At 34.9% G+C, this 25,530-nt stretch overlaps 1 protein-coding gene across 1 annotated transcript in view; it reads right to left on the reverse strand.

Moving 5' to 3' along the window:
• Window positions 1–11,207: 11,207 nt before the first annotated feature.
• The window catches only part of LOC150094795 (transmembrane protein 256 homolog), a 30,268-nt gene continuing 15,945 nt past the window's right edge, over window positions 11,208–25,530 (reverse strand). The window contains exon 3 of the mRNA XM_090411645.1: window positions 11,208–19,013. Within this exon, the coding sequence (XP_090267771.1) occupies window positions 18,870–19,013 (144 nt within the window). The 3' untranslated portion in view covers window positions 11,208–18,869. The remainder of the gene's footprint in view (window positions 19,014–25,530) is intronic.

The following is a 25,530-nucleotide window of genomic DNA, read 5'->3' on the forward strand; positions in this document are numbered from 1 at the left end:
TATACTGCTTGGAAAGAAGTCAATGGACCCATAGTGCAAGGAACAAACAGCCATGGCATCCTCTTCATAGGACCTCGTTTGTAACTTGATGCTATTGAGAAAAGTGAAGACTTCATTTTACCGATCATGCTTTCTCTCATATATGGCATATCATTCTAATCCATGCATTCATCCACCAGCTTTACTGATGCTGAGACTTAAATATCTTATTATGGGCAGTGCCATTCCTTTGCATTTTTCCCATAATACATGGACTGATATCTCATTCATTCCCATAGTTATTGTATTTACATCAAGTTCAATTAATATCCTAAACATCTCCAAGTTCATCAACCTCTATTCTCACAAAAACACCTGTTACATTAGTCTCTGCATTATTTCCACCTGAATAATACACTTAATTGAAGAATTTCTTCTGCCTAACATCATTTTTCACTTTACTCACCATGCAGTTAAAGAACTTTTTAAAAAGGTAAAATATGATTCCACTTTACTTACCAGGTTGATCAACTGTTGCTTTGTACTGCTTGTGAGTCCACTGATCACCTTTTTACTTATCTCCCCATACCCAGCTACATTTCCCACCCCCATCTATTTAATGATGCTACTCATTCATTTTTCACCTGATTTATCCTCCTGAGCCTGAGAAAACAATCTCACACTGCATTAGTTAAACACCCCTTGATCATTTCCTAACTACTACTAACATACTTCTCTTGCAATTTCTTTTGATATCGCACCACTTGAAGCTGGCAGTGAGTTTATAAGTTCCATATATAACCCCTTCAAATGAGTATTCCATATGCTTAGCCAACTTTCAGGTGAAGACTGCATGTTACTCTCACAAAATGAAGGCAAATATTAACCAGATATTTGCAAACACATTCAAAACCCTGGATCCCTTCTAGCATATGCTGTTCTGCATGTGATAGAAGGGATCCTTCCAGTTTCTGTCCTCGTAGTTGAAATCCCCATAATGATTATTAGCTCTGTGATCACCGAGATTTGCTGATGTATATTATCCACATCCATATTTTGTCCGGCTATATTTTATCCTCTCACATTCCATACTTCTTACCTTTTAAATCATTCATTCCAGCCAAAATTATTAATACTTTTACTTTACCTCTTTGCATTCTAACAGTATCACTTACGTAAATCTTTAATCTTTGCACCATAAAAGCACAACTGTCAACACTTATCAATCATGCCTCTTCTTCTTCAAGAGTCATCCCCTAGAAAGAGGTTGGCAACGACGTCACAGAACTTTTTTCTTTCTTTTGCTGCTCTGGAACATTTATGGTAATTAAAGCTAGTCCAGTCCTTAATGTCTTCAAGCCACATTCTCCTAGGTCTACCACTCCCTCTTTTTCCATCCAGTTTCCCTTCTAATATTAATTTCTGAATGCCTTCTTGTCTAGTTAGATGTCCAAAATATTTATGTTTTGTTCTTTAATTATTTTCATTAAGCTTAGGAGACAACTTCAAACATGGAAAGAGGAGTTGAGCAGTAAGGAAATAAATGCTGCATGGGAACTTATAAAGAAATACATAACAGCATCAATTTACGAATGTATCCCAAATGCCAAAAGGCTGAATAAGGTTGGTGTAAAATGGATGAATGTGGAGCTTAAGCATGAAATCTGGAAAAAAGAAAGTACTTTGGAAGAAGTACAAGATGAATAATGGTAATCAGTAACATGAATATAAAGAACAAGGCAGGAGAGTGACTCAAGTTAGTAAGGAAAACAAAAGTAGAGTATGAGCAGAAATTGGCAAATCAGGCTAAGAAAAATCCAAGAGTTTTTTAGATATGTGGCAAGTAGAAGGAAGAATGATCATGGAAAGATGAAGTTAAGGAATGAAAGTGGTAGAATGGTAACTACTGCAGAAGACATTGTTGAGGTATTCAGTGATCAACTTATAAGTGTGTTTCATCCTGATCAGGGTGGAATCATGAGGAACTTAGGTGTAGAGGACATAGGAGAGGATAGCTTAATTGTGAGTGAGTAGGAGGTATTTGAGGAAATAAATAACCTTGATGTTAATAAGGTAAAAGATTTTGATGACATATCACCATGCATCTTAAAGTAATGTCCCAGGGAACTGGCAGTAGCATTAGCATGCCTGTTTAATAAGTTTTGCAACAGCACAGGTTCCAAGGGAGTGGAAGGAGGGTAAAATTGTTCCACTGCATAAAGGCAGTGATAAGGCTGTAGCTTCAAATTATAGGACAGTCTGTATATCTGGAGTTGTGGTGAAAGTCCTGGAGAGAGATTGCTGAGAAGTAGGATACAGAAATGTGTTGATACCAGCAATATTCTTTGTAGTTATCAGCATGGGTTTGTTAAGGGCAGATCACGTTTCACTAACTTATGTACTATAACAAGGTGACAAATACCTTGGCAGAGAGAGAGGTGATGCATATACAGTGGTGCACTTAGATTTTGCAAAGGCTTTTGATAGACTGCCACATGACAAGCTCTTAAATAAATTGAAACAGATGGGATTGGATAACAGACTTGGATCAGTGACTGGCTGTCAGATAGGTATCAGAAAGTTGTATACAGTATCTCGAAAAAGAAAGGTCACCAGTGGTGTGCTGCAGGGGTCAGTTTTAGGTCATTGTTGTTCAATTTGTATGTTAATGATATTGGGTTGGGTTTAACTATTGATCACCAGCTGTTTGAGGATGATGCAAAACTGGGGAGAGCAATGCACAGTCAGGCTGATGTTAATGCCTTACAAGAGGACGTGAATAGATTGCATGAATGGGCAGATAAGTGGAACTGTCAGGTCAATGTTGCCAAGTGTAAGGTTTTGAGATTTGGTAAGCAATGATGGGATGCAAAGTATACACTTGGTGGGGAAACCTTAACAGAAGTAGAGGAGATGAGAGATCTAGGAGTGATGGTGGACAAGGACCTGAAATTCAGGGGCCACATTGCATAAGTTGTGAAGACATCACATCGAATAATGGCAATGATGCAGAGAACCCTGACATGCAGAAATAGAGGTTGGATTCCATTGTAAATAAGGCCTTGATCAATCAGGCCTCATTTGGATTATTACGCACAGATTTGGTTGCTGGGTTTTCATGGTGACGATGATATGTTGAAAAGGGCACAGAGAAGATTCACAAAGGTAGTCAGTGGTCTTTGGAATGTGGAGTACGAGGACAGATTGAGAGAATGTAAGCTGCAGAGCCTTGTGAATAGGAGGAAGAGGGGGGGGGGTATGATTGTGACATATAAGCTGGTCAGGGGTTTATCAGGTAGACATGGAAGAGATTTTTCATAGAATGGGAGAGGGGAGTAGAACAAGAGGCCATTGCTGGAAACTGTATAAGGAGGGTGAGCAAAGGAGTGAGAAGTAGGTTCTTTGCATGGATGGTGGTTGGCGAGTGGAATGCACTGCCTGAGTGTGTTGTGGATGTGGACACATTGAATCAGTTTAAGACGCGGTTTGATGAGCATTGTATGCAATAGTGAGTACCTCCCACAATGAGTCTGACTCCATGGAGGTCAAATACAGGGTGTTCGGGATAAATTTGACAGTTTCGTAAGGAAAAAGAAAATCTTCTTTGTATCTATTAAATTTAATGAATTGACAAAAAAACATTACAGGCAGAGTTAATTACAATACTATCAACAAGATTTACTCAAAATAACCACCATTAGCATCGATCACAGCTTCAATTCTGCTTCGGAACCTCGAACAAGCTGATGCTACAGTCTCCCTGGGAAGGGCCGCAAAAACTGTTTTAATTTTATCCATTAACTGGGCTTTTGTATTACTGGAAGTGCGATTGGTGTCTTTTTCAACTGCGCCCCATACAAAATAATCCATGGGGTTAAGGTCTGGGGAGTTTGGAGGCCAAACATTTGGACTGGTGAAGTCGTAGAAATTTTCAGACAACCATTTTTGACTTTTCCCAGAGGTGTGGCAAGGGGCCGAATCCTGCTGCCATACATACGGCCTACCATTGGCTACCCTTGTTATCCAGGGCTTGACTACAGTTAGCAACTCCACGAACAAAGCCCGAATTCCAATGCCAGGGTTCTTCAACACCTGTTCCTGCAGATTTGCGAGGAATTCTGCTGTACGAACGCAATCAGATCGTCTGCTAGGGATCTTTCTTCTTGCTACATCCTCGTAGTCACCATTGCAAGTCTCTAGTTCATGCCTGATTGTTTTTACTGTATTCAGGGAGCATTGGGCAGCAGTCGTAATATCCTTATTTTGATGGCGGGCACGAATCATCATGATACAAGTTATTCTCTTCCATGATTCAGGTGGGTTCCAGCTATCCATCCTTTCTGACATCTTGTATATGAATGAAGAAGGGTCCAAACTTTTAAATGAAGAGAAGTGTGTGTTAATACATGTAACTTACGGAAAAATATAATTAATTATAAATATGTCAAATTTATCCCGAACACCCTGTATTTCTTCATATATATAATTGGTTCACCACCCATATTTTGTATATCTGGTGCGTCTGTGCGATCAGAGTTAAACATTTCTTTTGTAAAAATATTTATGTAGCTATAACAAGTCTAAATATTTTTACATAAGGTTTACCAAGGTCGAGCCCAGTAAGACCTGTAACTTGTAAATAGTTGTATGTTATATGTAAATAATCCCAATGGGAATTTGTATGTGCTCTATGCCAAATAAGGGAATATTCTAGAAGGGATAGTATTAAGGCAATACCTTGCCAATAGTAAGTGGTATAATTTTAGATTTTTGTAAAGACGTCAAACTTTGTGTGTGTTCTACATGGGAAGCTCAAGGTCAGTGCTAGGTGGATCGACAAAAGCTTCAAATGAATGTCCGCTGCCAGAACGAATAGGATTTAGGTAGTGTATGAGAAAAACAAAGGAAGGGTCAGTCAGAGAAAAGAATCAAGGGACTTCGCCGAAAAGTTTGGGGTTCACATATCTCCGCACAAGGATTCAGAAGTGACCGAATAAAAGGCGTGGGCGAAAAGATTGCATGATCGGTTCGAGAAATTTTCGTCAGAGATCCAGAGGTCAGGATAGAGAAGTCGCCAACAGTTGTCCAGCAGATGTAAGCCATTCAGGACACGACGTCGGGAGAAATTATGCCAGTGATCTGAAAGAAAGATGACGAGGAGCCGATCCGCCAGGCAAAACTGATAGTCGATGACGAGTCTTCGCCAGGAGCTGTTGTCAGAGGGAAGAAATTGCTCCGTTGATCCAATGCGCATGCAAGCATTCCACAAGCCGATAATCTTCGCACGAAGTGCGGCAGTACAGCGTCCCAAGGAAGCATCAGTGACCCATCGCTGGTGTAAAGAGGGATTGAAAAAAACCTGACATGGAACGGAAGTCCAGTTCGAAGCCAAGTACACAGAGGGTAGGAGCAATAAAGTGAGTTGACCTGTTTGTTAAATTTCCTTGAGCTTTTAAGAGAACACTTATTAATGGACTGTAAGTAGAAGCTGATCTAAATAGGGATATCTAACAGTTAAAGATTATAAAGTGATTAAGTGTCAGGAATTTTTAGTTTGAAATAAGTCATAGAAAGAGCAATTGAGTGTAAAAGATATTATGTGTTCAATGAGTAAGATTTAATAATTTAGTAACAAGTACCATTGCTCAGTATGACTTATGTTGCATTAAGAAAATTAGTTAAATATGTGACATGAATTGCGTGAGATAATGCAGGAACTTAATTAGTCTATTTATGCAGATTTAAATTGTGATGTTTCCTTTTATTATTGAAAATGCAGTGTAAAAATGTGTCTTATGTGAATTAAATTTTTGTTGTTTAAATATTAATAGTGTTGCCTGATAATTTAATTCTTTGATGCACTGTTCTAAAAAAAACAACCAAGCTTGTGAGCGGGGAAGATAGATAATTAATACAAGAATTAGATAAAGGGATAGCCACAACTGTATATAAGAGTAAGGAATGATATCTACCAAAAGTAGTAATATTTAATGCCATAAAAGGGTTTCCTGAGGCGCAGTCACTAATTCAAATAAATATCTAGAGATCCTTGGTATAATAAAAATAGGAATACTGGAGGTAAAAATAAGGAACAGGAGGATATAAGTTTAAAGTTAATAGAGTGTATAAGGGAACAGAGACAAAGATTAAAGAAAGTGAATTAACATATAAGAATTGACGATAAGAAATAAAAGAGATATAAGTTATATAAGAAATAGAAGAGAGAGATATAAGCTATAATATAGAAAAAGGATATTAAAGATAAAATAAAGGATTAACAAAATTAAAAAAAACACTGCGTTTACACTTTTCTATATTCTTTCCATCTTTTTATATCTTCTGTCTCCAGTAGCATTTTTCCATTTTGATCTTTTATACAAAGATTATGGTTGAAATTTTTCTTTTTATTTGTCAGAGCTTGGATTGACTTGTGCATTATTATTTCTCATCCAATTCCTTAATTTCTTTACATTTTTCATTTAGCTACTTGTCTTCAGCTTTCCTGCATTCATTTTTCATAATTTTTACTGAGTATTCTATACTGTTGTACTTTTCTTTTTTCGTCTTTCATTCCTAAGTTTTAGTACTGATTCAGTCATCCAGGGTTTTTCTTATTGTATTTAATTTTTGGAATAACCTTGTTAGTTGTCTCATATATTGCACTTCTAAAATATGACCACCTGTTTTTAATTTCCTCTGTGTTACAAAGTATATTGTCTTCTGTTTTATATCCTACATCAGCATTTCCCAAATGGTGGGTCACGAAAGCTAAATGACGGGTCGCCTAAAAAACCTCTCGAAAACCTAGGTGTTTCATTTTGAGGTTTTTTTTCACAAAACTCTAAAATACAAGTAAATGGCGTTTAATCGGGACTAATGAATAAATAATTTAATTAATAGAGACGAAAAACACGCTCTGTCCGTGTCGCCATTTCACAGTTTCTTTATTCATGAATAAAGTAGCTCAACTAATGGTGAGGCTGTGCGGAGGCAACTGTGCCACCAGTCAAATCCAAATCGTTTAGCGGTCTGGCATCTGTTTTACTCGCCCATCACGTACTCACTCTGCTTGTTCAGTTTGAGTTAAGCATCAAGAGAGAGAGCATTTTTTTGTATTTACTGATTACATGTACCTTGCCCAGTGGGTTCGGCTGAACAACCGTAATTATTATAATTGTTTCTAAATAATTAATTTCATTGTAGCATTGGCTGTCAAAAGAATGCCATTGCTTTTAAATGCAACTATGCAAGAGTGTGAACAATTTATAAACTTTACAAAATCTTGTCCATTGAATTCAAGAATATTCTCTGCATTGTGCAAAGAAATGGGGAGTGAACATGAACATCTTTTACACTGCGAGGTGCGATGGCTGTCAAGAGGGAATGTTTCCTCCAACGGCTAGGGAAGTAATATTTGAATTCAAAGACAGTTTTCATGATGTCAATTGGTTAATCAAGGTTGCCTACCTTTGTGACATTTTTGACTTTTTGAATAATTTAAATCTGACATTAAAAGCAATGTAACTGTATTTAAAGTGCAAGAGAGGGTGGAAGCTGCAACAAAAAAAACTCAATTTGTGGAAGCAGGGAATTACAAATCTTTTACAAAGCTAACAGAATTACAAAAAGAGTATAATAATAATAATGAGTTACATGCTAGATGAGATTTCAGCTGTTATCAAGGAATATATGCTAGGACTGCGGGCAAGTCTGAAGGAATATTTCCCCCAAATCAACAGCAACAAAGCATGGATAAGGAACCCTTTTACAGTGAACGCAGAATCTGAGACAGAATTGCTGGATTCAGATATTGAATCTATAATTGAATTGTCATGTGATACGGCACTCAAAAAAATCCTCAACACAATACCACTGATGGATTTTTGGCTGTCTTGCTGTCAGGAGTATCCAGTTTTAGCAGAAAAAGCGATAAAATTTCTAATGCCTTTTGTCACAACCTATAAGTGTGAAACAGGCTTTTCAACACACTGGTTTTTCTAAAGAATAAATATAGAAACCAATTGGAAGTCGAACCGGATTTAAGAATAAAGCTATCTTTTCCTCCAAACCTGAAGTTTCTAGTTAACAAACAGCATCATACTTCTCATTAATTACTTGCTGTTAGTTTAATTTCTTTATATTTTTGTAAGAGTAAATGCTTCTTTATTATAATAATAAATGAAAACTCTATGAACATTCAAATCTGTTTTATTTTACATATTGGCCATAAAAATTTTAGTGGCTCATGAAGATGAAGTATTAAAATAATCGGGCCACGGAAAAAAATATTTGGGAAACCTTGTCCTACGTGACCTAATTTTTCCTAATTTCTGAGTTAAACACCATTATGTTGTCAGGTATATTCAGTCTTTCAGTATGATTGTTTTTAGAAATGTTTTTTAGTTTAATTTTTAAAATAGACACAACAGAGTTATGGTCTGAACCTATATCAGCACCTGGGTATGTTTTTATTTTGATAATGATAAATAATAGATACAAAAATAATATTATGAAATCTATTTGGTTTCTTATAGAGTTATCTGGGTTTGTCCAAGTATATAGTCTGCACTTTGGATGTTGAAAGAAAGCATTCATTATGCATAAGTTGTTTTGAATGCAGAATTGGATCAATCTCTCACCTCTTTCATTTCTTTTGCCTAATCTAAATTTTCCATCAACTGGATTTTCTTTCCATTCTCCAACCTTTGCATTCAAGTCACCCATCACTAAGTATCTCATTTGATATTACATATTCTATAGATTTTTGTAAGTTATTATAAAAATCTTCAATTTCTACATCATTGCGAGTCATCGTAAGGGCATAAACCTGGATAATGATGATGTTAAAAGGCTTTGTGGCTAATTTAATAAGTATTATTCTTTCATTTATGGGCCACAGTCCCTTACAGATTTAAAGATGTCTTTCTTAATCATGAAACCCACTCCATATTCATGCTTCTCTCCACCAGAATATACATGTGTAAAGCCATCTTTTTCTAGTTTTCCCATGTTAGGCCATCTTGTTTCACTAATTCCCATCACATCAACTTTAAGTCTTTTCATTTCCTGTATAAGGTTATCAAAATTCCCTAGTTTATATAATGTTCTCATATTCCAAGTTCCAATTTTCAAGACTTTGTTTCTTGTTTTCAAACAAGGAATATCAGATGCCAACCTTCCTTTTAGATTTAAGTTGACATCATCATGGAGTGCATTTGCAGTGTTCGTTTTACTCACAGTTTCAGTGTCTTCTTCCCTGTAACTATTTACAGCTTGAGGGATGTTGCAGGGTTCCAACTTCCAAAGTATAGCTTGTAAGATATTTTTGTTTCTCCATGGTCAACTATAGGATAGTAACATGGTGAGGCAGCAATCTCTTCCACTTCTGCAATAGCCAGCTAACTTGGCTCACTCTGCCAGCTGTTGATCTGTATTCAGATTATTCTGCTTGCCAGTTGTTTCACATTGCCATTGATATATGAATTCTTCCGCCAATGATGAAATAGCAGATATCATTGCAGTCCTAACATCTTCGCTAGAGCCCCTTTAGTCAGCCATTTTTCAAGGTTCTCTGTAAGCCTTCGTGGCTACCATATCAGCCCGAGGCACACAAAGTTCCCACCGTGCTTCACCTTACAAAGCAATTCTCTACTTTATGCTGTTCCACAATGTGGACACGGGGTTGGGCTTTGGAGGGCAAAGCCCAACCTTGTGTCTTAAAAGCTTGTTAATGTATTCTTATCCTTCCCTCTCCTTTCTTAATCTCTGCTATATCACCTTACCAGATACACAGTAGAAATGTGTCAGACAGTAGAGTTTGTTGAATCTGACAAGTATTTTTTTTTTTTCATTAACCACTGATGTACTGTATCTTTTATGGCATGCTTTCATGTGTAAGATTGCTTAAAAATTTCCATCTCATTAAGGTCATTTTTTTTTTCTCAGTTTACTTGAGCTCCCTTCTGATTCAACATATTAATATTGAACTGTATATGTAATACAACTGGTGGGTTATTTTTAAACAATGTTTATTCTAGCAGTATTTTTTTTTTTTTTTTTGCAATAATTGAAATATAACTGCTTATATTTTTGAACTATTTAAAGTTATTCATTTGTAATAAAATAATCATGCAGATATGTTACCATCTCCCCAGTGGTGTAGCTAGAGCTTTTGCCACCTGGGGAGGTCCCTGAGTTTGCTGCCTCTCTCAATACACACCAAAAATACTACAAAAAAGTCAAACCACATATAGGGAAATACATTAAAACACTATGTTTATTTTTGAAGTAAAACCTTAATTTCAAGGATCTAAAATGTTATTTTTCTTGCTTTTCTGTTAGCAAAATCGGTGACATTTTCAAAATCTATTTCATAGTAATGTAGGTAATTCATAATCAATTTTAATTTAGAAAAACTCCTCTCACAACTAGCAACACTTATATCAATTGTGAGGAAAATTTGATTTGCAGTAGTATCGAAATATTTGGAAATGCGTTCTTGAGACTGTATTTTAGAATTAACTGCAAAAGTTCAAAACGGTTCAAAGTGCCACCAGGGGCAGACCACCCCTCCCTAGCTATGCCTCTGCATCTCCCAGATAGCAATGCAAGTGTTGTTGTTTTTTTTCTCATATGACAGAACCAAGACAAAAACAAATGAAGTAGTTCAAGGTTATAAATCTGTATTTACAAAAAATAATGAAAGATTATGGTGATAAAAATATTCCTTAATGAAAGGATATTATTCTTTTTCAAAAATATGTAAATTATTTATTCTGTATGCTTCATAGCAGATAGCATGATTTTCTACATCACTACAAGCTTAAAGACAGAGTATGGTTTGTTTGGTTCTCTCAAATCTAATATATACTCAGTGAGCCACATAAGAATTATAATGTGAATGACCTAAAATTTTGCTCCACTCCTGGGCAGCAAATACATTTTACCTCTTTTTGTTTGCACATTGTAATTTCCTTAAATACCTTGAAATATAAGATCTGATAATGATAATATTGGAGTCTTGACAAGTAATAGACTGATTTGAAGGAAAATTGTAGATAGGAAGTTAGTAATGATGTAAATTTTTCATGTAGTACTATCATATCCTGTACACCCCTTGAGGGTACATGGCAGAAATTTGATGATGATTTGGCACTTAAATGTCTGGTTTCATACTGTTTTTAAGAGCTACAATCTTCATTTACTGTTAATTAATTTCAACAAGTTCATACTTTATTACTAAACACTTTTTTAATATTTCATGTGAAAGTTTACAAAAAGAGATTCAGTATTACCAGTACAAGCTTACAAAACCACTTTTCTAAGAATTTTATATACATTACATTAACCAACCATATTGCACTAATGTTTTAATTCAAATATATTATATACTATAGAAGAAAGAACAAGAATACATTCAGGTATTCATTGCAAATAAGTTCATAAAGAAACTTCAAAGCCATATTCAAGGCAGAGACAGCATTTCCCTCTTGATTCTTCCTGAAGTATATTACTAGATAATTTATAAGTATCTTAATTTATATTATGAAGTTACTGTAAAATTTCATGTAATTATTGTAAATGCATTTAAAAATGTGAATACATCTTCAATAGATCTTTATTATACAAATTTCATATTTAGCAACAATTCATACTTATGATAGTTTATATTTGCATCATCTAGTATTTCCACTCTTCAAACAATACTGAGGATTTAAAGCTTACCGTAGTATGAATGCTTGTAAATGTCAGATTTTTTTCCCTCCTAGTACAAGACCACCATTCTGTTTACTGGAGGCCTGAAGTGACTTGAAACAATAATGTTTAACAACCTGATAGATTTACAACCTTTTCAATGGATGAATTCACATTAAAAATAGTAAATCATCTTTTCCTATACTTGTCAATAATACCTTTTGTAATAATGGCTACTGTTATGAAATTAGAGTTATATAAAAAAGTATGCTTACGCACTTAGAGTGACAACTTTAAGCAGGTATCAGATATTTACATGATGAACAACAACAATGTATGTATGTTTGGCTATATAAGAAAGAGGGTAACATACAATCATTCTAAATGAATTTTAAACTAAAAAAAAAAAATTGAAAAAATAAAAATACATTGATTGTGTAAACAGCATATGTTAAATGTATGAAACACACATGCAGTGTTATAACACATCTGGCCCACACACAACAACTGCATGCTTGGTGCTTCCACAAGCATCAGGTCAGTTTCTCTAGAAATTGGGCTTGTTTCACTCATTAACAGATTTTATTTCTACTTGGTAGAGAAGTCAGAAAAGACTCATCATCAACGGTGACCCCACTTAAGTGGGAGAAGCTGCAGAAGAAGAAGATAGAAGTCAGAAAATAAAGGAGTTGCATTCATACCAAGAATAAACAAGCCTGCAATCTAGGCTTTTTGTGTGTACATAAAAAAAAACAAAAAATCATTCATAATAATGACTTTCTTACTTATAAGAATAGATCATCTTAACATGATTTATTCAAGTTTATTCATCAGCTGGTGTGAGACCAATGTCCCACTTATTTGAGGCTTGAAAAAGTTCAATGTTTGGTGTCTAGAGCAGGGTTTTTGAACTATGTAAAAATAACTTAAAAATACCACAAAAAAAAAATTGCAAATAACTTTTTGTGAATGGGAACAATGTATGTGTGTGTGTGTGTGTGTGTGTGTGTGTGTAAAATGCCAAGTGTAGGATAAAAAAGCATTTTTAAAAGAGCATGACTGCTAAGATGTAGCTACTTAGTATCCTATTGTGTTATTTCATTCATTTTCACTTTGAGTGACTGATTGCTTGAGTACTTTAAGGATTTTTTTTTCTCTCTCTCAAAGTTATAGACATGAAATATGCCATTATTATCCCCTCTAATTGTCTATTTTCTTATAACTATAACTGAAAGTTAGTTATTATATTTTAACAGTAATGTGAAATGTACAGATCTATGATTTGTTACTTCTTTTACAATGACTGCTACTTCTAGTAAGAAGAAAAGTGAACCTTAGAACTTTATCAAATAACTGACATGATGTTGTATAATTTACATGGATATATATATCCATATATATATATATATATATATATATATATATATATATATATCCATAGTTATATACATATACATATATATATATATATATATACATAGTTTTGAAGTTTGAACTCATACATAAGAATGTATATTGAACATATGAAAAAAAATTGATCAAAGATGATGAAATAATGAAATACTGCTTGTGATTAAAATTTTATTTAAAAAAAAAAGTCAAATTTTTTTGGTAACTGTAAATAATTAAAAAATGAAAATTATATAGTAAGTTAAATAAAAAAAAAATGAATCTGTTCCTTTGGCATTAGTTAACTGTTGTAAAAAAAAAAAGGAAAATTTTCAGATCTCTTTTTACAAAAATGAACACTATTTCAGGATACAGGAATGATTATTTTAGTATAATATAAAAGTAAGAATATTACTTGGCAATGGTGATTTATTAGTCAGTTTAGATATATCTGTTCTTTCCACAAATACCCTCATCACTGACAACACCATTTTTTTTTTTTTTTTTTTTTTTTTTTTTTTTACAAAGACATTCATCTGATATAGCTTTCTGAGCATTTTCTAAGCATTCTATGTTCTGGTTATTTTGTATAGCAAAATAACAATATTCATAAGTCCCATACAAATTTCAGGACATCTTTGTGCACATTCTAGGTTTTAGTTATTTCATGTAGCAAAATAACCAGATTTAATTAAGCACCACAAAAATTTAAGGAAACCTCAATAAACATACAGCCATAGGCTCACTATTCCTGATGCCAACTTCTATAAGAACTTTTGAACAATACTCCAGATTATAGTATTCTAAAGCCAGAAGTAAAACCTCGATATGTTTACAACATATATTTGGCCCCATGACAGCCAAAAACCTTAAATCTTCCTTAACCACCTGAACAACAAAACAAATGCATGCAATTTACTACTGATACTGAAAATTCCAATGCACTTCTATTTCTCGATATATTTATCACATCCTCTCTCTCTTGCTCACTATCATTGTTTGTCATAACATTACATATAGACTAATACAACACTCTTACCACCAACACAAGCACACACACTTATTAAAAATAAGCAATAACTTATTAAAGAAAATTCACAATACTATTCATGTAGTCTAATAAGGTCTTTTTAGTTTCCTTGCGGTTTCTAAAATTTCTGCAATCACAGAACTTAAATCTAAGACTCAGAAATGCTGTGTTAATTGCACAAATTCACTTAGTGCAATAATTTTTTTATTTATTTCATTTTTTTCTCAGTTTTACACTGCTGGGAAAGTGTTATGGAAAAATATCAAGTGAATTCAAAAATGTGATGTTAAACATCCCACAAAGTATATAAAGGCCTTTTCTGTCTTCCTGAGTATCAAATATGTTTTAAGGATATCCATGCTCAAGACAGGTTAATTTAACACATATCCATGCAGTAGAATGAAAACTATTGAAAACTATAGCAGATGTGTATTCTTAAATTATCAACAAACTGGCCTGGTAAATAGGCTATAATATACATAATTTCTGCTGTTTAATTTTTTTCTGCTATCCTATAATATTTCTATTCTACAATTAGAGTTGGCAATAAACCGGTTTTTCATTCTACTGTGTGTATGTGCGTTAAACCAACAAATATCTTTACACATTTTATCTAACATATCTATTGCCCCATTAGCTCAGTTGTAAATTCAGGTATCTCTGGCTTTTTAATGTTCATTGAGATAAATACCTTCATAAAATGTAGAAAAAAAGCAAAATCTCAGTTTCCACAGCCTCCTCATCTCCAAGAAATCCAGGTGACCAGACCTGAGCACAGTAATCCAAATGTGGAAGTATCAATGCTTTATAAAGGGGAATAATAACCTCTTTATCTCTGGATGTCAGTGTGTTCCTCAACAACCAAGTAATTCTATGTGCAATCTTGGACACCTTAGCAATGTGTCCCCTGAACTTTATCTCCTTATCTACCAACACCCTTAAGTCCCTAACCTCATCAATCTCTTGGAGTACTGTTCCATCAATGTAGTACACAGCTGGTAATCTTTTAATCCCAAAATGCATAACTTTACACTTTTCCACATTGAACTGACATCCATTACTTTTGGCCCATTCCACCAGCTTATTTAAACCATCGTGCAAACTTTCAATCATCAGCTTGATTTTTTATTGCGCTACCCAACTTTGCATCATCATCAAACTGAATATCTCCCATTAAGCCATTTCCTATATCATTTATATACAAATTAAACAATAATGGCCCAAGCACAGAGCCCTGAGGCACACCACTGGTCACCCGCCTCATCCTGGACTCAGCTCCTCCATACACCACTTTCTGGTATCTCTCCCTGAGCCATTCTCCTATCCATATCACCAATTTAGTATCCATTCCCATCTGCTTCATGGGGTATCCTGTCAAAAGCCTTAGCAAAATCCAGAAGTACCACTGTGTAGCCAGTTCCTTTGTCCAACTCAGATGTCATTCTATTATGAAAAGTTAATAGATTGCTAAGGCAGGATCTACCTTTAACAAAACCATGTTGGCTTCTATAGAGTATCATATCCTGATCCACCGATTCTTGAATTTTGTCTTTAACCAACTTTTCCAATACTTTTACCACTACTCCTGAGATGGAGTAGTGGTAAAAGTATTGATTAGTCTGTAATAAATAGCTGCTAATTTATAGTAATCACTGTATAATTTGACTTCAGTCAAAAGTACTTAGGTGAACCATAGTTACATTTCTTTAGTTACATTAATCCATAGTTACATTTCTTCAAAATCTATGGATAGATTTTATAAGTTCATCATCTTTTTTTAGTATACACAGGGGAAGTCATATGAGTAACAGAATTTTATAAACTTTTTCACAAAATAATTTGCATGTGCAAAGCAACCAATTTTCATAATTTTTCTTGCATAAGAAATAGATAAATATGTTGCTATGTCACATATCATAAAAAATTTTATTTTATATTTTGTGGACTTATTTCAAGAATAACAATAACCCAAAATCAAACAGAATAATTTTATTCTGTTCATTTTATTTGTAATTTTATTCTCTTAGCTCTGTATACGGAATTATGAACAATGCAGATAGTTATGCAGAAGTGTAACATAACTAAACTGTTATTAAAATTCCCAAATGGCAATTCCATCTGTTTACAAATTATAATAATTCATTTATTTTGTTTTACACACACACAGGCAGAGAGAAAGAGAGAGAGAGAGAGAGAGAAACAAAATGATGGAATTGTCTAAAAAAATTCTATCAAACTATACTATATTTAATATACTGCTCAAAACAATTAGGGGTTATTTTGGGTAAATTATAAAGTTATAAAAATAATTTACAAATATAACAAGTTTATTTTAAAATATTCTTAATACACAACAGTGTAGAACACGCAATTGAGTATAATAAATTTAGTTTAATCCTTTATCCAAGTGTGAGTTGTACCACCTTACCCCAGTCCTGAAGATACTTTCAGGCGCAAACTTTGTTTGCTCACACTTGGATAAAGGATTAAACTAAATTTATTATACTCTAACCAAGTGAAAAATAAACTTTCAACGCAATTGAGTACAAAATCATGTTAGGACTTCTTGAAACATGTCTTAGCCGTATTAGCATGTGGGGGTATAAAAGCATGGCTTGTTGCACTCACTTCCACAGTGCATAATTATCACTTCAATTGTAAACTTGGTTCACCTACCACCCATTATTTTGTTAAAAATGGCAGTGGAACATGATAACCTGGAATCCATGGCTTGGAGAGCCACTGGTCAATTAGAAGCTGGACAAATGCAGCAAGTTGTTGCTCAAGCGTGTCGTGTATCTAAAAGCATAATTTTGCAACTTTGGAATTGCTTTCTGGAGATGGGAAATGTTTGAAATCGTCTTCATGCCATAGGTTTATATGCTCGAAGACCAATGGTTTGCATTCCACTTACTGCAAATCGCAAAACAGCCCAAAGACTGCAATTGGACAAATGAGGATTGGGCTTGTGTGCTTTTTAGTGACAAGTCGAAGTTCAGTCTGAAACCAGATAACCGACATATGGCATGAAAGTGGAACAAGAAATAATTCACAGTTTGTTCAAGAAAGACTAAACATCAAGGTGGGAGTTTGATGGTATGGGCTGGAATAAGTTTAAGTGGTCATACTGATCTCTATTTTATCAGAAACTGTTCCTTAATAGTCCGTGGAACCTATAGTTCGTCTATATGCTGCTGCTGCAATTGGCCAAGAATTCATTTTTATGGATGACAATGCTCATCCACACTGTGCAAATTTGGTACAAGAGTGGTTTGAGGAAGAAGGTATTGAATGACTCGACTGGCCTGCCTGTTCACTGAATTGTAATCCAATCGAATATGCCTGGGATGCTTTAGGTAGGTGTGTTTCTGCTCAACTGGTGCAGCCATGGTCACTTCGAGAGCTCAAAATTGCTCTCACAGAAGAATGGGGAAATATCTCACAAGAACTGTTTGATCATCTTATCCGGTCCATGCAATCAAGATGTACCGCTGTTTTGGCTGTTAATAGAGACCATATGCCCTATTAAAAATTAACGAAAGCATTTTTGGCTATTCTTGTTGTCATTCTTGTTAAAATTATTTCATGCTAAAATGTATAATTTGTTAAATTTGTAATAAATATTGATTATTTAAACAATATCTCATCAATTACACCCTATCCATAAGTAAGAAATATTTATTCATGTATAAAGTACCCAATAGTTATAATTATTTGCAGAAATTTATAATTATCCGACAGAAACTAAAATATCCCCTAATTGTTTTGAGCAGTGTATAAATGTATGACCTCTTCAGAAGAAATTAGAGAATAAGTCATTCTGACTAGGACAGCTCTATTAAGAAAATGCAGTTATAATAAAATTCCCATCAATTGCAATGTACTATTTTTTTAAGAAAAAGAAATACTTATTATAAAGTGACATAGTAGTTACTAACTTTCATGCTTTATTTCTTTGTTAATAAAAGCTCTATTAGTATAGAGTACAAGTACCAAATATGTATGTATACTTAAGTTCTCACTCACTCTCTCTCTCTCTCACACACACACAGCAATTTCAAAATGATTGTTTAAAAAACCATCAATAACATACAAAGCATTCTAAATCTATATCATGAATACAGTATTTATCTAAAGTGCATATTGTATAAAAATGTAACATTCACCACTTCTTTGTACACTTATATTCACTAAAACTAAGTTCATTCACTTTAAAATACTTTTGTGCAATTTATTTTTCTTGGCATACTAGGAATAATAATGTATAAAGTTTATTTCACTGCACAGTCTTAAAAAAATGCTAACTGTAACCAATTAAAGTTTTAAAAACAACTGTGCAACCTATTAAAAAATGCCCAGTTTTGATAAATGAAATGACATATACTTGTAAAGTAAAAAATATACTTGTGCATCTTTCATAAAAAAGTCACCAATTAATATCCAAAGAATGTTTTTTTTTTCACCCTCCCATCTGTAGAAATGCAGCAATATGATAAAAAAAAACTAAATAAATGAATGACTACTTTCTGTTGTCACTGTATAACTATACATATATGAAAAAGATCATTATATTGTGCCTATAACACAGAGGAAAATTTATAAATGTTATGTTCCCATTAATCATTGCCATTTATCTCCTAAATAATTAAATGTAAGCCTATGTTTAAAAATATATTTCTGTATTACCTTTGGCTGTTTGTGCAATATATAGGAGTGACAATTTTAAGATATATTCCATTTTGTTAAACTGTTTTTACTTAATAAGTATAAAAAGATTTCATATTGCCATGGCCATCCAACCCAAAATGAGACACATCCCACCATAAGGAGTGTATGCTGCAACTTCTCTGTTTCCTGTTATGCCAGTTATATAGCAGGTACCACAAAACATCAGCATACCAAGCGTAAGAAGAAGTCCAACCTGTAAAAACAGATTAATATATATATATATATATATATCTTTTAAACATGAATTTCAAATAAGATATTCATCATTAGATTAGTTTTTGTATTGAAACTTGGATGCTGACATCAATTCACATTGCATCTTGATAGAATGGTTCAGAGATTCCCAAACTTTCTTAGTTCACAGTATCTGAATGTTTCGGTAATTTTTTTAACAATGCTCCTAGGCAAAAAGAAATACCTAACAGTTCCATTTATTAAGTACTGTAGTTAAGTCCAAACTACTTACTAAGTATTTGTCCTGAAAACTTAGTAGCCATTTGAGAAAATAATACATAATGACATTTTGTGGGAGCACCATGGAGCACTGCAAACATGCAGTATGGGAACCACTGGAATAAATTATTACACTTTTTTTTTGTTTTTTAAATAACAATCGCTTAAAGTGGTTCATGATTCATCTTTCCCTTTATAATTTATTTATAGTATTCACAGATCACTTTTTCTAGTATAATTTTTATCAAAGATAAAATATATATTTGTGGACTCTAAGTGATGCCTGTTTACAGTTCATTAATAATATGAGAATTTGATCAGGCTGCATATGGATTATTGTGCACAGACTTAGTCACCTGGTTTTCAAACAGATGAAAATGTATTGGAAAGGATTCAGAAACAACTGACTAAGATGGTTTCTGGTCTCTGGAATGTTGAGTACGAAGATATATTGAGAAAATGCAATTTGCAGAAACTGGTAGATAGGAGAAGGAGGGATATGATTGAGTTTTCCAGTTTTAAATATATTAACAAAATGTTAGAACATTATTTAAAACTGGGAAACTTAATTTTTCAGGGTTTTCTTTTTTTCACATTAGGATTATTAGAAGAATTAACAAAATTTAATGAAGTATGATAGGTGCATTAGAGACACATTGGACAGACAAGGGATATGTTAACATCCAAAATACAATATTTTACTCAGGAGGAAATGGAGTACACAGAGAAGAAACAGCAATCGTAGTGAAAAATAATTTTTTAAATTCAATAACAAAAATCATCCCAGAATTTCAAGATCAATCTCACTAAGGTTAAAGGCAGAGGGAAAAAAAAAAAAAACATGTTAAGGTAATTACAAGTTTATGTATCAGATCATTCTCATGGGGGATGATGAATATGAGGAATTCCTTTCAAATCTGCAAACAGAAATTTGTAATACCATCAGAAAAGAAATGTTGGTAATAATGGGAGATTTCAATACAAAAATAGGCAAGTATTCTGAGGACATGGAAGGAGTAATGGGAAAATTTGGGATTGATGAAAGAAATCAAAGAGGCAACAGATTCTTTGAACTTTGAAAAACAACAGGATTGGTGATTAATAACACTATTTTCTCATAGAGATAGTCATAAATACACATGGACCTCACCTACTAGTAAAATTAAAAACTACATTGATTATATCTTAGTCAACAAAAAAATGCAAAACATTTCAAAATGTACAAACCTCAAAAAAAGATATGATTCTGATCATGAAATTCTATCAGTGAAAATAAAGCTTATATTCAAACATTTATATATAATAGGAAGAGACCTCTAAGACTTGACACCTTAAGACTGATTCCAATGCACAAAATGTGTCTTGTGAAAAAATTAATTATAAAATGGGTGCCTTAAAGTCTTGAAAACAAAGAAGAATTTTGGGAAAAAGGATAAAATGCAATACTGCAAAAGAAAAAAAAATACTTCAATGCAAAAGACTAACCTCAAGGGCTCACTTTAGTGAGTACGGGCATGGCAAACCCGAGGTACCTGATGCTGGACCATGCCTTACTTCATGTAATATATATCTGTTATATTATTCTGTAGACTGGTCCCTCCTCTTCTTTCTTTGCTTCTTTCTCCTCTCCTTGCTCCTTCCCCCTGATGCTATTAGAGTATTCGAGGGCTAGGGGTGAGTCTTTCCTATCTTGCTAAGTCATTTCGTCTTATGCAGCCACCAAAGGAGGCAAGCTAGCCTCAATAGGTGCCAGTCCCAAGCCCGGATAAATGCGAGGGTTGACGTCAGGAAGGGCATCCGGTTGTAAAACTTCAGTGCCAACTCAAACTATGATTATGAGTCGAAGAGAAAATGATATAAGGGCTAGGGCGTACCCCTTAAGCGATGCGCAGCCACATCGCCCTACAGCTGTGAGAAGTGGACGAGGGCTACCGCATCAAGGGCGGGTGCGGTTAAAGAAGCGAGCCCAGCAGGTGGAGAGGATGTTGCGAGTGGGAACACTGAATGTTGGAAGCATGACTGGAAGGGGAAGAGAGGTGGCAGACATGATGAGGAAGAGGAAGTTGGACATTTTATGTGTGCAGGAGACAAGGTGGAAAGGGGGAAAGGCAAAGGAACTGGGAGATGGATATAAATTGTTCTACTCTGGAGCGAATAACGAGGGAAGAAATGGTGTAGGAATTGTGGTGTGTGGCAGAATGAAGGGTGAAGTACTGGACGTGGGTAGAAGGAACGACAGGATCATGCGAATGAAATTGGGTCTTGGAGAAGAGCGGGTGGTCGTATTATGTGTATATGCCCCACAAGTTGGTTGTACAGCAGAGGAAAAAGATGAGTTCTGGAACGTGTTAGATGAAGAAATGAGGGAATTGGAAGAAAATGAGATGGTGATTGTCGGAGGAGACTTGAACGGGCACATAGGAAGACAGAATAGAGACTGTGAAAGGGTGCATGGTGGCCACGGAGTGGGAATGATGAACCAGGAAGGAGAGAGGGTTGTGGACTTTGCAGTAGCGTTTGATCTGGCAATTGTGAACTCGTTTTTCTTCAAGAGGGAAGAACATTTGATAACATTTAGAAGTGGTAACAACAGCTCACAAATTGACTACATTTTGACTAGAAGAAAACATCTTAAGGTTGTGACAAATTGTAAGGTAATTCCAACAGATCAAGTAGCACAACAACACCGACTGCTGTGTGCAGACTTTAAATTAAGATCGAAGATAAGAACTTCTGGTTGCCATGGGATGAAGACAATTAAGTGGTTTCGCTTAAAAGAAGAGAGTGTGAGGAATCGTTTTAGGGAGAGAGTGTTAGAGAGGATTTCGGATGGACTGGAAAGTGTATAAGATTGGTGGAAACATAATTCAAAAGTAATCCTGAGCTGTGCAATCGAGGTGCTTGGTGAGACATCTGGAAAGATTAGAGAGCAGAAGGAGGGTTGGTGGTGGAATAATGATGTACAAGTGGCAGTGACAGCTAAGAGGAAGGCAAAGCAGAAGTGGGATGAGTCAAGAGTGGAAGAGGACAGAGAGGTGTACAAACAGAGAAAGCAAGAAGCCAAGAGAGTTGTGGCACAGGCGAAGACCATGGCACATCAAGATCTGTATGATCAATTAGAAACAAAGGAAGGACAGAGAAAAATTTACCAACTAGCGAAATGTAGAAATAAAGCAGCTAAGGACATCTTACATGTGAGGCAGATCAAAGATGCTGAAGGAAGAGTATTATGGAGGGATGTGGACATAAGAAACAGATGGAAAATATACTTTGAGGGACTTCTGAATGAGGAAAATGCAAGGACTCACAGAGGAGATGGGCAGCCTTCTGAGGGGATGGTGCAGAACATCAGTAGAATGGAAGTGACGGAGGCCATGAAGAGGATGAGGAATGGAAAAGCGGTGGGCCCCGACAGAATTCCAGTGGAGGCATGGAAGGCACTGGGGGAAGAGGGAATTGACCTGCTGTGAGACCTGTTCATGAAAGTTTGCCAACAGGAAAATATACCCGAGGAATGGAGGGAGAGTACTCTTGTTCCCATCTACAAGAGTAAAGGGGATGCACAAGACTGTAAAAATTACAGAGGAATAAAGTTAATGTCCCACACAATGAAGATCCTAGAAAGGGTTCTTGATGGTAGATTGAGGGAGGAGGTGGAGATTGCAAAGGAACAATTTGGCTTCATGCCTGGTAGATCAACAACAGATGCTATCTTTGGGTTACGACAGATGATGGAAAAATATCGAGAGAAACAAAGGGAGCTACATCTGGTATTTATTGATCTGGAGAAAGCATACGATAGAGTGCCAAGGCAAGAAGTCTGGAGGTGTCTGAGGGAGAAGAAGGTGCCGGAGAAATATGTCAGGTTGGTGCAGGAAATGTACAGAAATGTGAAGACAAGTGTTCGGACCTGTTTGGGACAGACAGAAAGTTTTCAAGTAACAGTTGGCTTGCATCAAGGGTCAGCATTAAGTCCGTTTCTGTTTAATATTGTGATGGAGGTGGTAACAGAGGAGGTGAGAGAAGATGCACCTTGGACAATGTTGTATGCAGATGACATCTTGCTGTGTGTAGATTCAAGAGAAGAAGTGGAAACTAAACTGGAAAGATGGAGAAAAGTACTGGAAGAGAGAGGTATGAGACTAAGCAGAAGTAAGACAGAGTATATGTGTTGCGCAGTGGGCGGTGGCCAGGAGACAGACCTGGAGCTGGAAGGAAATGTCATCAGGAAGGTGAGAGACTTTAGATACTTAGGTTCGACAGTGGAAGAAGATGGAGGAGGTGAGAAGGAAGTGGGATGCAGGATACAAGCAGGTTGGAGGAACTGGAGGGAGATGGCTGGAGTGTTATGTGATAAGAGGGTGCCGATCAATCTGAAAGGCAAAATTTATAGGACAGTAGTGAGGCCAGCTATGACATATGCTATAGAAACTGTGGCCCTGAGGAAAAATAACATTAGCAGGATGGAAGTAGCAGAGATGAGAATGCTTAGGTGGATGTGCGGTGTGACCAGAAAGGATCATCTGAGAAATGACTATGTCAGGGGAACAGTGAAAGTTACGAACTTAGGAGCGAAAATACAGGAGGCAAGGTTGAGATGGTTTGGTCATGTGATGAGGAGGGAGGACAAATATGTGGGAAGAAGGGTCATGCAGATGGATGTGCAAGGAAGGCGGAAGCGTGGGCGGCCAAAGAAGAGATGGAGGGAGCTGGTAGAAGAGGACTTGAAGATGAAGAACTTGGATGTGGTGACAGCCCAAGACAGGAAGGTGTGGAGGAGACTCATAAGAAACAGTGACCCCACTTAAGTGGGAGAAGCTGCAGAAGAAGAAGAAGAAGAAGACTTCAATGCAAAAGACTATATTACAGAAGAAAGAGAGACCTAATAATAATTAGTTTACTATAGAAATAATAAATCTGTGGTACCAAAAGAAAAAGATAAAAGAAAAACTTTCTACCCAGAGCACACCTGAATTGCTAGAAAACCACAAGCAATCCAAAAATAAAATTACATAAATAAATAATCAATAACTAAATGTAGAAAAGCAAAATTAAAACTGGATAAATAAAAAAGCAGATATATGTCAGAATGCAGCGCAGCTATCCATCAAAATACAAAATTAGTATATAACACAATAAAAGAACTTTCAAAAACACACAAACCTATACTACTAAAAATGAAAGATATGAAGTAATCTGACTGGTGAAGTTAAAAAAAAAATTCTGAAATCTGGATGGACTGTTTTAAACATTTTTTTTTGCAAAAGTTATGAAAATTATGAAACAAAAATTTAGCAAAAGTGAGGAGGTCCAAAAAAAAAATTAAAGATGGAAACAGATGCTGTGATCAGATAGATGAAAACAGAAAAGCTCTGGGTAGAGATGAAATACTTATTTTTGCAAGTACAGAACAAAAGTATTATTTAGTGCAGTTATTAACGAAGTCTTAAATTCTGGGAGAAATTCCTAACGACTGAAAATTGGGAAGAATAATTCCCATACATAAAAAAAGCCAGTATATAGGAATGTACAAATTATAGACCAATAATCTTATTAAGTGACACAACTTATTTATCACAATTATGCAAAACAGAATTAAAGCATCTTATGAGTAACATTTCAGAGAATGAGCAAATAGGATTTATGAGAGGGAAATCTATGAGTGATGAAAACTACTCTTTTACTATTAGCTGAATTAATGCAGGAAAAAAAAAACAAAGCTTTACTACTGTTTTATAGACTTTAAGGAAGCATTTGACTCAATAAGCAGAAATAAATTGCTTGAAATTATAGAACAAAAAATAAAGAGGAAAAAATACTCAAATACTCAAATACTCATCCTCTAGTACTATAAAAATACTATGGCAACAATAAAATTTGGAGATTTGGAGCAGTTAAAACTTCTGAAATACCAGTGAAGAGAAGTGTCATGATGGGATGTCTGCTTTCACCATATTTATTTAACTTTGGGCCTAGAAGAACTAGTAAAAGTCTATTCCAGAAAACATGGGAATACTGTGAATAGACAAAATTTACATCATATAAATTATGCAGATGATATAGTATTATTTACAGATAATAAAGAAAATTAAACTACATGATTGAAAACCTACATAAAAACAGTAAAGACAATGCAGATAAATTTTAGTAAAACCAAAACAATGGCAATAGACAGAAATGGAGAAGAACTTAAGTGGAAAGAAATAAACTGAAACAGGTTAAAAAATTCAATTACCTAAGCATATTAATCACAGATA

The sequence above is a fragment of the Typopeltis vanoorti genome, chromosome 21 (genome assembly GCF_054136105.1).
Source record: "Typopeltis vanoorti isolate ZY-2024b chromosome 21, IOZ_Tvanoo_1.0, whole genome shotgun sequence".
NCBI lineage: Eukaryota > Metazoa > Arthropoda > Arachnida > Uropygi > Thelyphonidae > Typopeltis > Typopeltis vanoorti.